This window comes from Hylobates moloch, unplaced genomic scaffold, assembly GCF_009828535.3.
Source record: "Hylobates moloch isolate HMO894 unplaced genomic scaffold, HMol_V3 SCAFFOLD_15, whole genome shotgun sequence".
NCBI classification, from domain to species: Eukaryota; Metazoa; Chordata; class Mammalia; order Primates; family Hylobatidae; genus Hylobates; species Hylobates moloch.
Genome location: NW_026652290.1, coordinates 55,484,424 through 55,501,374, shown reverse-complemented (window position 1 = coordinate 55,501,374; position 16,951 = coordinate 55,484,424). Strand labels below are relative to the sequence as shown.

Below are 16,951 nucleotides of genomic sequence, written 5' to 3'. Positions count from 1 at the left end.
GCTCATTATATGTCTCTATGTCACATTTTGGTCATTCTCTCAATATTTCAACCTTCATTATTATTATTATATCTGTTATGGTGGTCTGTGATCAGTCATCCTTGATGTTACTATCTATTGTCCTTGTTTTGGGGTGCCACAAACCACACACATATAAGACAGCAAACTTAATTGACAAATGTGTGTATTCTTACTGCTCCATCAACCAGCTGTTCCCCCATCTGTTTCCCTCTCCCTCTCCTTGGTCTTCCCTATTCCCTGAGACACAACAATATTGAAATTAGGTCAGTTAACAACAGTTCAATGGCCTCCAAGTGCTCTAGTGAAAGGAATAGTTGCAAGTTCCTCACTTTAAATTCAAAGCTAGAAATGATTAAGCTTAGTGAGGAATGCAGGTTAAAAGCCAAGACAGGCCAAGAGCAAGGCTTCTTGTGCCTGTTAGCTAAGTTGTGAATGCAAAGGAAACATTTTTAAAGGAAATAAAAAGTGCTACTCCAGTGAACACACAAATGATTAAAAAGCAAAACAGCCTTATTGCCGATTTTAGTGGTTTGGATAGAAGATCAAAACAGCCACAACATTCCCTAAGCCAAAGCCTAATGCAGAGTAAAGCTCTAACTCTTTATTTCTAGAAGGCTGAGAGAGGGGAGGAAGCTGCAGAAAAAAAGTTTGGAGTTAGCAGATGTGGGCTCATGAGGTTTAAGGAAAGACGCCATCTCCATGACATAAAAGGCAAAGTAGCAAGTGCTGATTGAGAAGCTGCAGCAAGTTACCCAGAAGATTTAGCTAAGATCATTGGTGAAGGTGGCTACACTAAACAACAGATTTTCAGTGGAGATGAAACAGCCTTCTATTGGAAGAAGATGCCATCTAGGACTTTCATAGATAGAAAGAAGTCAAAGCCTGGCTTCAAATCTTCAAAGGATGGCTAATTCTCTTGTAAGGAGTGAAGGTAGCTGGTGACTCTAAGTTGAAGCTAATGATCATTTACCATTCTGAAAATCCTAGGGCCCTTAAGAATGATGCTAAATCTACTCTGTCTGTCCTATCTAAAGGAAACAACAAAGCTCGGATGACAGCACATCTGTTTACAGCATGGTTTACTGAATATTTTAAGCCCACTGTTGAGACTTACTTCTTGAAAAAAAAAAATCATTCTTTTCAAAATATTACCACTCATTAACAATGCACCTGGTCACCTAAGAGATCTGATAAAGATATACAAGGAGATTAATGTTGTTTTCATGCCTGCTAACACAACATTCATTTCTGTAGCCCATGGATCAAGGAGTAATTAAGATTTTCAAGTCTTATTATTTAAGAAATGCATGTCTATAGCTGCCATACATAGTGATTCCTCTGATGGATCTTGGCAAAGTAGATTGAAGACCTTTGGGAAAGGATTCACCATTGTAGATGCCAATAAGAACATTTGTGATTCATGCAGGAGAGGCCAAAATATCGACATTAACAGCAACTTAGAAGAAGTTGATTCTAACTTTCGCAACTGACTTTGAGGGGTTCAAGACTTTAATGGAGGAAGTAACCACAGATGTGGTGGAAACAGCAAGAGAACCAGAATTTGAAGTGGAGCTTGAAGATGTGGCTGAATTGTTGCAATCTCATGATAAAATTTGAACTCATGAGGACTTGATTCTTAAGGATGAGCAAAGAAAGTGGTTTCTTGAGACGGAACCTAATGCTGGTGAAGATGCTATGAACATTGTTGAAATTACAAGGAACTTAGAATATTCCATAAACTTAGTTGGTAGAGCAGCAACAAGGTTTGAGAGGATTCGCTCCAATTTTGAAAGAAGTTCTATGGTGGGTAAAATGCTATCAAAGAGCATCACATACTACAGAGAAATCTTGTGTGAAAGGAAGAGTGAATTGATAGGTCAAACTTCATTGTTGTCTTATTTTTAAAAATTGCCACAGCCACCCCACCTTCAGCAACCATCACTCTGATCAGTCGGTAGCCGTCAGTATCGAGGCAGGACCCTCCACCAGCAAAAGATTATGATTCACTGAAGGCTCAGATGATCACTAGCAATCTTTAGCAATAAAGTATTTTTCATCGAAGTGTGTACTTTTTTTTTTTTTTTTTGAGACTGAGTTTTGCTCTTGTTGCCCAGGCTGGAGTGCAATGGCACGATCTCGGCTCACTGCAACCTCCATCTCCCTGGTTCAAGTGATTCTCCTGTCTCAGCCTCCTGAGTAGCTGGGATTATAGGCACCTGCCACTATGCCCAGCTAATTTGAAGTATGTACTTTTTAAAGACATACTACTATTACATGCTTAATAGACTACAATATGGTATAGCATAACTTTTATATGCACTGGGAGGCCAAAAATGTTGTGAGATTCACTTTACTTCAGTATTTCAATATTCACTTTATTTTGGTGGTCTGGGACAGAACCCACAATATATCCAAGGTATGCCTGTAGATAACCAGGAGTTAAATTGCTAAGTCTTAAGGTATGTGAAGGTCTAACAGGGTTTATTTCAAAAGCCAGATGGTGCCATAGAAAACCACATGGTGAAATTACTGCACAAATGTGTGACCAATGAAAATAGGGTTGTATAAAGAAGAGTTTGGACAAATTCATCTTGTCCTGTGATTAAACCATCACTCTTGTCTTTTATGCCAGCTTATGCTGCAACCTTTAAAAATTCCTTGATGGGCTCCTCTTGTCAGCTTCACTTCTGGCTCTGCACTGGATCCTGTGTTACATCATGGACTATTCCTGTCTGCCAAGTGTGGCCTCTCCAGTTCCCAGAAGATACCCAGGTTCTATTTCTGCTTGCTCTTTGGTTCCCAGTTCAAATCAGATGCAATATTCTAAGCGGGAAGAAATCTGGTAGATCTTAGCATTCCACACCTTTGTTTTACTTTGAGAAAGCTAAAGTTCAGGGAGGTTAGCTGACGTACCTAGCACATGGTAGAATAAGATTTCCATCCCAAGTCTGTCTTCCTCCAAAGCTCATGCTTCTTTGATGGGGTTTGGCTCTGAAGTCATGGAAGAAGGAGGCGACCTTGTAAAACAGTGCTGATGTGAGGATGGGTGATCTTACTGAGTTCTGGAGCTAGAACTCCAATCTTTAGAGTTCTAGATGAGATGGAACAACTTACACAGAAATGTGAGAAAAAACAGGTGGTGAGGTAGAAGGAGAGAGTATGGTGTAATGGAAATCATGCCATAAAACAAAAATCTACTCTCAAATCTTTCAGGGAAGAAAGCATTGCTTAAATGAAGGACGTCAACTGTGTCTTATGCTGAAAGAGGTTGAGGAACATGAAGCCAGAGAGGTGACCATTGGATTGGTAACGTAGAGGGTCTTGCTAGAAGCAGTTTCAGCAGAGGCAGAGTTGTGGAGACAAAAGTCAGAGCAGAGTGGGTTAAAAAATGAGGACTTCCGACTTTAAAATGAGATTTTTAAATTAAAATAAATAAAAATATTTTAATAAGTTAAAATGTTTTCCCCTTTCTCTCAAAAAACCAACCCCAAACCAGGAAAACTTGAAACAAAAGCACAAAGACCATCTTTGAGGAAACTGAGAAATATTTAAACCATAAAAACACCACATATAAGAATAGAAGGGAAGGAAGAGTGGCAAATGATATGGCACTGTGGAGAAAAGTCAAATATAATCCTGTGGAAGGAAATACTGAAGATGAACAAGCCATGTAGCCTTGTAGAATCCTAGAAAGCTCAAAACCTAGATATTGCAAAAGGCGAGGAAGGGTTAGAGAGTGAAAACTGGAATATTGATTGTTTAAAAGCTCTTCAACCTTCAGAACCATCCCTCCCACTAGAGTCTGAAAATTACCCCTTCTTTACCTCCACCAGAGAGGAGAAGCATATTTTCTGACAAAATTACACAAGAATGGTTTCATAGTCAGGAACACCAGGCACAGAGAAATTATAGAGACATCTGCAAAACAAATGTTGCTACTTCCAGCCTTCTTCCTTGTCCAATTTCAGACTTAAAATCTAAGAAAAGAGTTTGAAAACTACTTCTCTGTAGAAATAAATGTCTTAGAGGGAAAAATACACACACATAAAATGATATTTGAGGGTCTTCAACAACAACAACAAAAAATTGCTAAAAAAAAAAAAAAAAAAAAAAAGCTGGTCATTCATCAATTGGCATGCCCACCATGCATGCAGAGCTTCCAACAAGGCTTTTAGTCTCATTCATTTGATATGGACAGACAGCCAAAGATCACTAAACATTTGAAGAAGGACTCCACTAGAAAAGACAAGGAGTGAGGAGACAAGTTTCAAGCAGCTGTGTCGTATAGAGAGATGCGAATAAATAGGTCAGTAGCTAGAGGGAGATGTGGGATCAAAGAGGACTTAAAAAAATTTTTTTAAGATAAGAGATACTAGAGTGTATTTGTATGCTGGTAATCAGCATCTAGTATTTTTCTTTCTGATTTGAGACAAATGTGTAGTCACAAACATTTAGAAAAGAACTGTAAAGTATGTCTGCTTCTGCTTATGATATTCAGAGATGTGAAAAGCCTTCATTTCCATGGTCAACCAGAAAAGCCCAGACAAAATAAAATTCATATGTTTCCATGAGACTAGTAGAGATGCAGGAAGCACTGATTAACTGAATTAGAGAGAAACAAACCCTTTATATAATAGCTAAGCAGAGAAGCTTCTGCAGAAGCTTCCATACTTAAAGGTGGATCCGTGGTCTAGGATTGGGCAATTGGAGGAGTGGGTCTGCCATAGGCAGAGACTCTGCAGGGATAAGGAAAAGTCAGCTGAGTCTTACATAACCATGTGTGACAGAAGGAGGCATTAGAATCTGAAATGAAAAAGAAATCTCTCAGCCTAAGTTATGCCCCCTCACCCACATTTCTGCATTTTTCCAAGAAAGCAGCAGTGGAGGAATTGCCTGCAGAGTAGAGAGAAATCACATAATTAGGTGGATTCTCATTGTGCTTGGATTCTGGAGTCCTACCAGAGTGAAATACAAAGGTCAAGCAAAAATATCTGAAGCTGCACCAAGCCATCTACCAATTCAAATACTGAGAAGATCACAAAGGCAGGGCAGGGCAAAAGTCCAGGAGTTGGCCTAATAACAGGGAACATGAATGTAACAAAAGGTGCAGCCCAGCCCAAGCTCACACTGACTCAAGGAGGAATCTAATGATCAGCCCCTCACCCTAGCTCACAAAGAATAAAAGCCTTATGCTCTGCAGTGAGTAAACAACACAAATCAATATTATACCGAAGTCTCCACTGCTTTTTTTATACTCAGTGACTGAAATGTAAACTATTATGAAAAATGGGAAGAAGCAGAGGCATATTACTCACAATAAAGAAAAACATAGTTAATAGAAACAAACCACAGATGACTCAGTTATTTGAATTAATGGACAGGGACTTTTAAGCAACTATTATAAATAGGTTAAATAATTTACAGGAAAAGGTGAATATAATGGGGAAAGATATGGGTCATCAGAAATTTAAAAAAGAAAACTCAAAGAAAGAACCAAGTGAAAACTGTGGAACTGAAAGATACATTATTTGAAATAAAAAAATTTGTCAGATAGGCTTAAAACCAGATTGAACACCACAGAAAAGGGATTAATAAGTTTAAAAACAAGTGAATAGAAATTATCCAAACTGAAAGACAGAAAGGGACATGTTTGAGGTCTGGAGGGAGAAAATGAACCAGTCCTGTGACTTATGGGAGAATATCAAGTGATCTATACTACTTGATAACATGTATTTGTGTAATTGGAATACCAAACATGATCCACACACAGATCCAAGAAGCTCAAAGAACCTCAAGCAGGACAAATGCAAAGAAAACATCACCTAAGTGCATCATAGTCAAATTTCTGAAAAATCTCAAAAGCGGCCAGAGGGAAGGGAGGAAAGATATATTAAAGAGAAACAACATTAAAAATAATAACTTACTTTTTATTAGGAAAAAAATGCAATCCAGAAAATGAAGGTCCAATATCTTTAAAGAGATAAAAGAAAAAAATCAACTTAGAATTCTATATCCAGCTAAAATATTTAAGGCAGAATTAGACATTTTCAGAAGGGAGAAAATGCCCAAGAGAATCATCATCAGCAAATCTGCACTATGAAAAAAAATGCTAAAGGAATTCTTTCGGGTGAAGGAAAATGATACCAGGTATAAACTAGATCCACAAAAACAAATTAAAAATAAAGAAGAAGAAGGATTAGTACCAGAAATGATAAATATTTAGGTAAATATAAAAGGTTATTTTTTATCTTTTCATAATTTCATAAAAAGACAATTGACTAAGACAGAAATAACGCTATTTTGGGATTTGTTACAAACAGAGAAATAAAATGTATGACAATAATAACACAAAGGATAAGAGGGAACTATATGGAAATATTAAAAGGTTTTTGTATTATGTGACAAGTAGCATAATATTAACTTATAGTAGCTTGTGATAGGATGCATAATTCGTAGAGCAACTGCTCTAAAAAAGACAAAGAAGACATATAGCTTTATGTTTTTAAAAGCTAATAGATGATACTAGATGAAATACCAAAAAGTGCATGATCAATGCAAAAGAATATAGGAAAGGAGAAAGAAACAAACAGAAGTGACCATTAGAAAGCAAATAGCAAGCTAGCAAGGTGGTAGACTCAAACCCAACCACTCCAAGACTTACATTAAATATAAAATGAACTAAAGATTCCAGATAAAAGGCAGAGAATGTCACACTGGCTAAAGAAGCAAGATCGAGCATATCATTGATCTATTACTGTATAAAATATACCCCAAATATTACAGCTTGAAACAATAATTTCTTATGCTGATTTCACCTGGACTTATTTATGCAGCTTATATATAGGATCAGCTGGGGATTAGGCTCAGCTGGGAAATACAATGCTTCTAGAACAGCTGAAGATCTCTCTCTCAGTATGGTCCTTCCTTCTCAAGTAGTTGAAAAGACCAGGTTTTCCCTCACAGTGGCTGCAACAGTCCAACAAAACAAACTCCAATATTCTTGTGCTAATAGAGCCTTAGTTTTTGTCATATTTACAGATGTCCTGTGGGCTAAAGCAATTTACGTGGCCACATGCACAGCCAGTATGAGAGGGGACCATACAGGGACCATACAGTGGGAGGGGTGACATTAGTATAACAGTCCACCACATACAATTATATATGGTTTACAAGAGACACTTTAAATATAAATATGGTGATAGGTTAAAAGTGAAAGAATGGAAAAAGGTATACTGTGCAAGCACCAATGATAAAAAGTTAGAATGGATATTAGACAAAGCAGACTTCAACATAAAAAGTATTTACTAGAGATAAAAAGTTATCGAAGAAAGTCTGTGTGTCAAAGACAATCCATGGGTTAAAGAAAAATCACAAGGGAAATTAGAAAACGTATCCAACAAAGAACGAAAACCCAGCATATCAACATTTGTGGGATGCAGCTAAAGTCACGTGCCTAGGGTAAATGTATAGCTTTAAGTGTTTTCCTTAGAAAAGAAGAAAAGGTTAAATGATTTAAAACCAATGAAAAAGTAAAAAGAGAGAACTTATTAAGCTCAAAATAAGTAGGGAAAGGAAAATAATAACAAGTGAATCAATAAAATTGAAAATAGACATATAATAGAAGAAGACAAATAATACAGAAAATCACAAAGCTCAAAGTTGAGTATTTTAAAAGAATAAATTGATAAACCACTGGTAAGAGTGGTTTTTCTGGGCCGGGAGCAGTGGCTCACACCTGTAATCCCAGCACTTTGGGAGGCCAAGGCAGGTGGATCACAAGGTCAGGAGATCGAGACCATCCTGGCTAACATGGTGAAAGGCCATCTCTACTAAAAATACAAAAAAATAGCCAGGTGTGGTGGCACGCACCTGTAGTCCCAGCTACTCAGGAGGCTGAGGCAGGAGAACTACATGAACCTGGGAGGCAGAGGTTGCAGTGAGCTGAGATTGTGCCACTGCACTCCAGCCTGGGTGACAGAGCAAGACTCTGTCTCAAAAAAAAAAAAAAAAAAAAGTGATTTTTCTAAAAGGAGAGAAAATACAACTTACAGATAATATCAGGAAAGGGAATATTACTACAGATCCTACAAATGTTAAAATATAATAAAGGAATATTATAAACAATTTTATAAAAATATATTCAACAATTAAAGGGAAATGAACAAATATCTGGGCGTATTACTGTGTATAAATTGTATTTCACTAAAAAGTACACAAGAGGAGCTTTGGTTCAGCATGCATCTTGATATTATATTAATCATTTTGGCCTATGCTTAGGTAAAAGTCCCAAAGAGACTGTGTTTTATATACATTGTAAACAAATGATTACAATTGGTTGTAGAACTTCATAACTCCTAAAGTAACAGCAAAATGTCTTTAATTAATCTGTGTTCTTCTGTTCACTACACTGTTTTCTTATAGTCAACAATTGGAGCCATAAGGTCATCTGGGAATGTTCCAAGAGTGGCATTAGTGGTAATAGTGATAGGTGTTTACTGTATAAGTTGAGAACCAAAGGCAACAACTGCAAAGCATTTGAGAAAAGTCCAATTCCACAGAAGGAAAATGATACCAGGTGTAAACTAGATCCACAAAAACAAATTCAAAATAAAGAAGAAGAAGGAAGAGTACCAGAGATGATAAAGCTCTTTTACAAGAAGACTAGGAAGTTGACAATGCAGAGCTGATGTTGGGTTATTTTTGGATGGTGATGGAGGTTGTTTTTATAGAACCAAAATATGTTTTTGTTTATAGAACCAAAATATGTTTTGGTTTATAGAACCAAAATATGATAGCCATTGCAGAATCTTAAGGGAGATTTTGCAGTGGAAACCTCAGTAGAATACTCGGGATAAAGGCTTGTTGAAGCACTTCTTGACATTCTATGTGTGTCCATCTTTTATTTAAATTTTTTTCTTTCTTTCATTTATTTTTTTAGAGACGGCGTTTTGCTCTTGTTGCCCAAGCTGGAGTGCAATGGCGTGATCTTGGCTCACTGCAACTTCTGCCTCCTGCCTCATCCTCCCTAGTAGATGGGATTACAGGCATACACCACCATGCCCAGCCCAGCTGTTTTTTTAATTTTTTTCTTATGTGTTCATCTTTTAATGTTTTCATCAGCAATGTTATCAAACTGTCATAACACAACCAGAATCCCAGAAAGTAATCATGAAGAGTAGAGCAATTCCTAGAACAACAGAAAGCCCAGAAGACATTGTGACTGATTCTCCCCACCTTCTACCCCTACAAACCAGCATAGTGCTGGGTGCATGGTGTATGCTCAACAAATAGCAGTGGCCGTTAATGAATGATGGGTGAATGCACTGGAATCATTCATTCGACAGTCACTTGCTTGAGGCCAATCATTAAGGATAGTGGGAGTTGTGAAAGGAACACAAAACATGTGGCCTAAAACCCTTAGCTTCTAAGTAGGAACACTGGCAGACATGTGAAATCACCAAGGAAAACAGAGGCTCTGTAATAGCAGCCTCTCTTCCTAGGATTCCCTGCCTCTTTCATTTCCCAGGAAGATAACATTTCACTTGGTAATAACCAAGTCCTCAGAGAGGTTCTTATCATCTCCTAAAAGATCTTTCTCCCAATGTCCTTCAGTTTCCAAGAGAAAATAAGAATAGACCCTTATTAATAGTTCTGTTGTCCCCGAACTAAAACACACCCACAATTCCTATGAAACCATCCATTTTGTTTGCTTAGATGTTGTGTGTCCTTCAAGAAGGGCAGAGAGTAGGGAGATAGGGCCATGTGTTATTTGATCTTTTGAGCAGCAAGGGTGTTATAATGGGGAGGTTGTGATCACCACTCGCAACTAGTGAGTTCATATCTTGCCAGATACAAAGCATCAAGGATAAGGACATTTTCCAAAAAAACAGCCTTTGATTGTTCTGGTACAAAAAAAAAAAAAAAAAACAACCTCAAGAAAATACTTGTAAAGAAAGGGAAATAGGCTTGGAGAAAATACTCCAGTTCCCAGACTTTATTTGGCAGGGAAAAAATACAGTGAAGCCAAGCAAATATTTCCACACCCCCAAGATGCCCTTTTTTTTTTTTTTTTTTTTTTTTTGCTCTCTTTTTAAATCTCAAGTCTTAACACAATATTCCACTTTTAGTGTTACCCAAATGTCCCAGACTTCACTAGTCCATGACCAAAGAATTAGGTCATATTTACTTTTAATGCCCAAGCTTCTCCCACCTGTCAGAAATTATCCCTCTGCCCCATAGTGCCCCCCAGCTATTATGAGGGGTTCCATGGTGCCACCTCTGTGTGCTCACAAACAGACCCCAATTTTCCTATCCCAGCCTCCCCGTCATGTCCTCTTGCCACTACCTCTGCTGCTCGGACCCTCATGAAACTGGCAACTTACAGGGCAGAGCTGCCCCCTGCCTGGGGATTGCTGGTGCCATGCACTGCCCCCAGCATGGCCTTGTTGGGGGACACTGCTCCCATCTTTATCCTCCAGGATATATGCCCTTTCTCATTACCAAACAACAGAGTTTGAAATTAAAGTATGCCTTTTGATGGGATTTATTGGAATATTAGAGGTAATGTAAGAAATATAACCTAGAGAATGATTTTTAACCACCACATGGGCCCAGACTTGTCAATGACCAGATCTGGCTAATGTCCAGGTCAGGTCCTGCTTGGCCTCCTTCCACATGGCCAAGGGAATCTCATCCCTGCCCCAAAATGGTTTCTTCCCAGAATGAGTAACAATGGAGACATCCATTCCCTCCACTCACCCCTTCAGTAAGTATTTGTTGAATGTCTATTATGTTCCAGGCACTGTAGTAGGCACAGAAGATATAGTGGGGACCAAAACAGCCATGGCCCAGTCCTCAAGGAATTTAAAGTCTAGAACTGCAACAAACAAAACCTAAACAAATAATTGCATAATCAAATGTTTAGTTATAAAATATCCTCAGTGCTATAAAGCAAAATTGTGGGGTACCAGGGAGAAGTCTAATAGAGGAAGACAATTCAGATTAGGAAGGTCAAGTAAGACTACTCTGAGCAAGTGGCATTTAACTTGGGACTGAAGGCTGGATAAGAATTAGCCCCATGAAGAGCTGGTCAAATAGTGTTCCCAGGCAGCAGTGATTGCCAGTATGAAGTGCCTATTGGAGAAAGGGGCTTGGGAAGGCCAGTATGGCTGAAGGCAAGAGAGTAGGGGCAGAATAATGTGAGATGAGGCTGGACAGGGAGGCAAGAGCCATCTACATAGGCACTGGAAGGTCATGAAGAGGATTTTGGATATAATCCCAGGTATAATGGGTTGGTGTTGAAGGGCTTTGAGCCAGAGAGTGAATGCCATGATTTGATCTGTACTTTAAGGACATTCTTGCAGCCTTATGGAGAAAGAATGGAAAAGGAGCCAAGAGGCCAATCAAAAGATAGCAGGTGACTACCGCAGTGGCTAAGCAAGAGATGATGGTGGCTGGGACAGTGGTGTTGGCTGAAGAGATAGAGAAGTAGTCCATTTCAAGATATGTTTGAAGTAGAACTAACAGAATGTGATGACGGTGAGAGGAAGGAAAGTCAAGTTAGTGATCAAGGAGGGCTTCCAGTTTCTGACTTGGGCGGCTGGGCGTGTGGTCTGATACACAGGTATTGAAAAGACAATAGTCAGTTTCCAAAGTCTGAGTTACTTGGTATTAAATATTCCACCTATGAAGCATCAGCAGCCCAGGGACAGGTGCAGGCAAACCCCTTTTCAGTTTGTCTTTTAAAATCTCCAGCAGTCTGGCAATCCACCCTCACCCATGGTCTCCCCATCATATCAGTTTTAACAAAAGATTACTATTTTCTTTATTTCTTTATCCAAGCAATGCCAGGATAAATATGAGAGAAAAAGAGAGTATTTATTATACTGATTAAGAGCAGGGCCTCTGGGATTAAATCCCACCTCTGCCTTAGGTAAGAGGGGCCTTGAGTAAGTTCTGTAACCTCTCTGTGACTCAGTTTTCTTATCTGTGAAATGGCGGTAACAATAGTACTACTGCAAAGAGCTGTCATAAGACTTAAGTGGATCGATTGTATTTCATGTATTTAGACAGAGCCTGACACCATAAGTTCTCAGAGCCGTAAGTTCCCAGAGAGTGTTAGGAATTGCCATTGCCTTTCACTGATGCAAGGTTCCCACTTCTCTAGCATTGTTCCATGCTAGAGGCTGCTTTGCAGAGGAGAAAGCCTTTTTTGAGTCAGGTAGATTTGACTTCAAGTCTCCACTCTCCTACTTAACCTCTCGGAGCCCAAGTTTTCTTACCTGTAATGTGAGGACAGTAATACTCACTTTCAGTGGTTATTAAGAGGATGAAATCAGAAATCTTTGGTCACTAGGCTTGTATATAGCGGACACTTAATAAATGTTAGATTTTTTTCCTATTCAAAAGGAGTTTCTCTTCCTAATTTAAATAGAGCATCTCCACCCTCTACCACTAAAAAGACCTCAGTAGGAGAAAGGCAAAATTTCAAACCCTTCATAGGGTTACAGTTTATGAATAAGGTATGTGAGTCAGAAATTATACTTTATTGCCCTTTTTGGCACAACATGGAGCTATTTAAAAGACAGGAACATGAATGTAGACTTCTTACATCCCAGAGAGAATGGTCCACAAAGATTCCATTTGGCCCCCAAGTCATCTATATTTCCCACTGTCAGTTGGACTCTTCCTGCCTGCACTGTCACCTTGAACAATCAGAGTAAGAAAACACAGGCACTGGCCCACAGAAAACACTCCTGGCTGTCCTGAAAAGTGGAGATTCCTTGGGTTTTTATTTTCCGTTTCCTTTGGCACACCCGTGCGGTGGCAGTTTGCTGTGGATGCCACCCTCTTCCACCTGTGTCCTTGTGGTGGCCTTTCCCTGGGTTCTTGGTTCTCACCTCTTTCTGGCTCACATGAGCCATTTGTATTGTTGCCTAAGTTGCTGTGTGTCCCATCAGGAGCAGCATTTAGAGACTCATTTCCAATGTAGAAGGAAAACACTGTCTGTGTTAAGGGAAAGGGAAGTGTTTACAAGCAGATGGAGATTCCTGCAGAAGAGTCTTTCCCCTTAATCCTTGAAGTCCACTCATCCTGTGCTATGGCTGACCCTGAATGGATAATATAAAGGCCTTCCCTTTGATAGGCTTTTGGGGAATTACTGGGACTAGACAGCAGTATCCACAGAGGTAAGAAGACCAGCACATATGACTACAACAACAAAGTAAAAAATGCTCAAATAAGACTAACGAGAGTATCTTTGGATTTCAGAGAACAAATCCGTCAAGGCCTAGAAGAACTCCAGAAAGTTCTGCCAGGAGGAGACACTTACATGCATGAAGGATTTGAAAGGGTAATTTTAAAACAGTTTGAAATCCAAATATAAAGCGTGATATTGAAATATCAACATGGGGTGACTGGTGAGATAAGGCACATATATTAAGAGGGCTGACTAGCACTCAATAGCAAGAGAGTACATTTTCTTCCCATGAGCTTGTACACTGATAACTCTAGCCAAAAGAATTAAAGAAATGGATTCCCTTCCTCCTTCCCTGACCCTGATGAATGGTTTGTTAGCTAATGGTTGGCTGGCAGTCACAAATCCATGCCACACACAAGTCCCGCCACTCCAAAAATGTCCTTTGTTGGAAGTCAGCTTCGGTGATTGAGGCAGAATTTCAGGGACTTCAGCTTTAAGGGAAACAAGTACTAGGCCATAAGGAATAAGACATCAATCCATGTTGACAACTACAGTCATCTGTCACTTAACAACAAGTACTAGGCCATAAGGAATAAGACATCGATCCATGTTGACAACTATAGTCATCTATCACTTGACGACAAGGATTTCAATGAAATGCCTTGTTAGCCAATTTTGTCATTGTGACATCATAGTGTGTACTTACACAAACCTAGATAGTATAGCCTATTACACACCTAGGCTATATGGTGTAGCCTATTGCTCCTAGACTGCAAACCTATACAGCATGTTACTGTACTATACATTGTAGGCAATTATAACACTAATGATGTTTGTTTCTAAACACAGAAATGGTAATGCATTGAACTACAGTGTTACCACAGCTACGATGTCACTAGGTGATTGGAATTTTTCAGCTCCATTATAACCTTAGGGGACCACTGTCATATTTGTAGTCTGTCCTTGACCAAAACATTGCTATGCAGCAAATGACTGTATACTACTTAAATGAGAGGTAACTTTACATGGATATCAGCCACTGATAATTGAGCAAAGCCTGGGTGAATTACATAAGGAATCAAGACTGAATTGGCTGCATATTCAACAACAGAGCCCATTATCCACTATGGTTTTTGGAGCGGCAAACAGTGGTTATAAGTCTAAGGGCTCTTTCATATGTTTTTCAGGCCAGTGAGCAGATTTATTATGAAAACAGACAAGGTAAGACTATAGTATGAACTACCCTTATGAATTATTTAACTTTTTCCGTGTTTGTTGCTGAAAAAGTGCTTCAGTCATTTCATGTTTCAAAAGACATGTATGACATTACCTGTAATTCTTAGACACACATTTCATCACAAACAAGGAATGCATAGAAAGGTGGCATGTATTGGGTTAAATTCCACTGTCTTGTTGATGCCAAGAAAAGTTATATAAAAGTAATTAAGATCCCATTTTGGCCACAGTCTAATTATCATGAAGAGTTTTGCATGTTGAATTCATTAAATTAGTAAATACTTGCATAGGTTAATAAAGTCTTGGATTTTTCTGTAAAATTTAATTTTCTTGTTCTTCTCTGAGCTCCAAGCCTCTTCATTACTGTGACTGAACATAACATTAAGATCAAGATACCAGTTTGATTTAAACTTTCCTATATTTAAATGAAAAAACTGCATAAAATATACTTAGCAGAGTGCCTAGCACATAGAAATTTTTATTATTTTAGCTATTATTACTACAGTGTCTTTTGTGAGTAGCATTTCTGTATCTCAGTCAAATCTCTTAAAAAAGAGATTCAGTATTACAGTACAGATTTTCCTCCCAGGCCTATAGAGGAGTCCATTTCTTGTTTCATCCTAAACTGCAACAAACAGAACAGACTCAATATCAACACCAAATCTCGCTAATGTAAATCAACCATGAACGTTGATATGAGAATCCTAAAAATCACTGAAATAATTCTAGTAGGTTTTGCCAACTGCTATAATTCTTCTAGTCAACTTGTAAATCATGATGACTATTACTTTCACCAAACTGTCTTCAAGGGGTGGTGTATGTGGTCCATTACAGCAGATGACAAGGACTCCTGAACAGCCCAGGTGGGAGTTTGCTCACAGCTTGGGCAACAGTTATGTGTCTGCTTATAGAAAATAATCACACTTGATTCACTGGTGCTACTCCCAAATGTTGGTTTAGTGACCATTTCACCAGGTTTGGCCATTTTTCGAGATGAGGCTGAGAAATGAGAAAGAAAAGCCTATTCCCTCTAAAGTCTGTCCCCATGAAGGGTCCTTCTTCATGCTGGAGTTGCTTCCAGGCCCAAAAGAAAAGTTGGTGATTCTCACAATATTGGCTTTGGGTGGTTGAACTCGTAAGAGGTTGAATCCCGGGACTGAGAGGGTGTTTCCCTGGGTGGGGCAGGGTGGACTGAGCCAGTCTGTATTGTGTTAAACAGGGTACAGGACAGCCAGCGTCATCATTGCTTTGACTGATGGAGAACTCCATGAAGATCTCTTTTTCTATTCAGAGAGGGAGGTAAGCGACGGCCTGGCTGTGTCTAAACATATACATGGAACAGGGCTTCTCCTTTCTAAAATGGGCCACACTGTCTCTACTCATGTGATAGGTGTTCTTTGCAAATCCCCTGAATGAAATAGAGTTTCATAAGTAGAAATAATAATAATAATTCGTGTTCTACAAGTGAATTTTCATGTCTTACACATGGTAAATGTTTTCCCCTTTCAAAATTTTTACATATTGCTCTGTTTTGAAGGATTAAAAATATCTACCCTGCCTTTATAGATGGCATTATATTGCTCTAACAGTTTTTAAATACTGTATATCACTTATAAACAAATAAACATTGATATAATTTTTCCTTATATTTTCTACTAAAACAGGAGGAAGGGAAAGAATTATTTGAAATATGTAAGAGCCAATCTTGTCAGAATGTATTAATCATTGAGATTTTCACTCGAAGAACCAAAGTTAAACAGCAGTTGGTAGCAAATTTAAATTGTCATCTCTCTTTTAATAGTTCCTTTTTTTCCTTTTCTTTGTGTTCTCAAAAATTATTCCTCAAGGCAAGTGGAAAAATTCTCTCAATGAAGATTTTACCTTGTATAAATAGACTTAGAAAAAGAAGCTTGCTGATGAATTGAAAACTAATGTTTATACTTACGAAATTTTCTTTCGAGTTTCACATTTGAGCTATATGAATAATTAGTATAAAAGGAAACAAGTTAACCATAGAAATGTACTGAAATCATAGCCTTATTAGTGACAAAGGGCCATTCAGGCCCAAGGTAGAAAGAAACAACGTCCTAGAGATGCAGGCTCTAGAAGAGGAGTTAATGGTAGCATCACACTTTCCTCAAGCTCTTAACAACTATTTACTTTAAAGTCACCTCTTTCCACAAACACAAAATACATATTCATTCATTTATTCATTCAGTGTTAACTGCGAGCTTGGCATATACTTGACCATTTGCTAGAAACTAGAGGCACAGAGGTGAGTGAGACACAGCTGCTGCCCTCATGAGTCTTACCATGAAATAATGGTCAGCCTTTTGAAGCCTCCACTGGCAGAGGACTTAGAGAAATTATGTAGGTAAACTCTCCTCCCACTAGTACGAAAAGTAACTCTAATGAGGAAATACACAGGGTAATATGACAGACACTCCCTGAGCATTTGGAAAATAATACATCTCTGTATTTGAAAGTAGAAACTCA

The 16,951-nt window shown here is 38.5% G+C and overlaps 1 protein-coding gene across 5 annotated transcripts in view; it reads left to right on the top strand.

The window, feature by feature from the left end:
* ANTXR1 (ANTXR cell adhesion molecule 1) overlaps positions 1-16,951 on the top strand; it is a 245,074-nt gene that overhangs the window by 51,882 nt on the left and 176,241 nt on the right. For all 5 annotated transcript variants that reach the window (XM_032176723.2, XM_058428667.1, XM_058428666.1 and 2 more), the window contains exons 4-6: positions 13,291-13,372; positions 14,407-14,440; positions 15,675-15,754. In XM_032176723.2, coding sequence (XP_032032614.1) covers positions 13,291-13,372; positions 14,407-14,440; positions 15,675-15,754 — 196 coding nt within the window. The remainder of the gene's footprint in view (positions 1-13,290; positions 13,373-14,406; positions 14,441-15,674; positions 15,755-16,951) is intronic.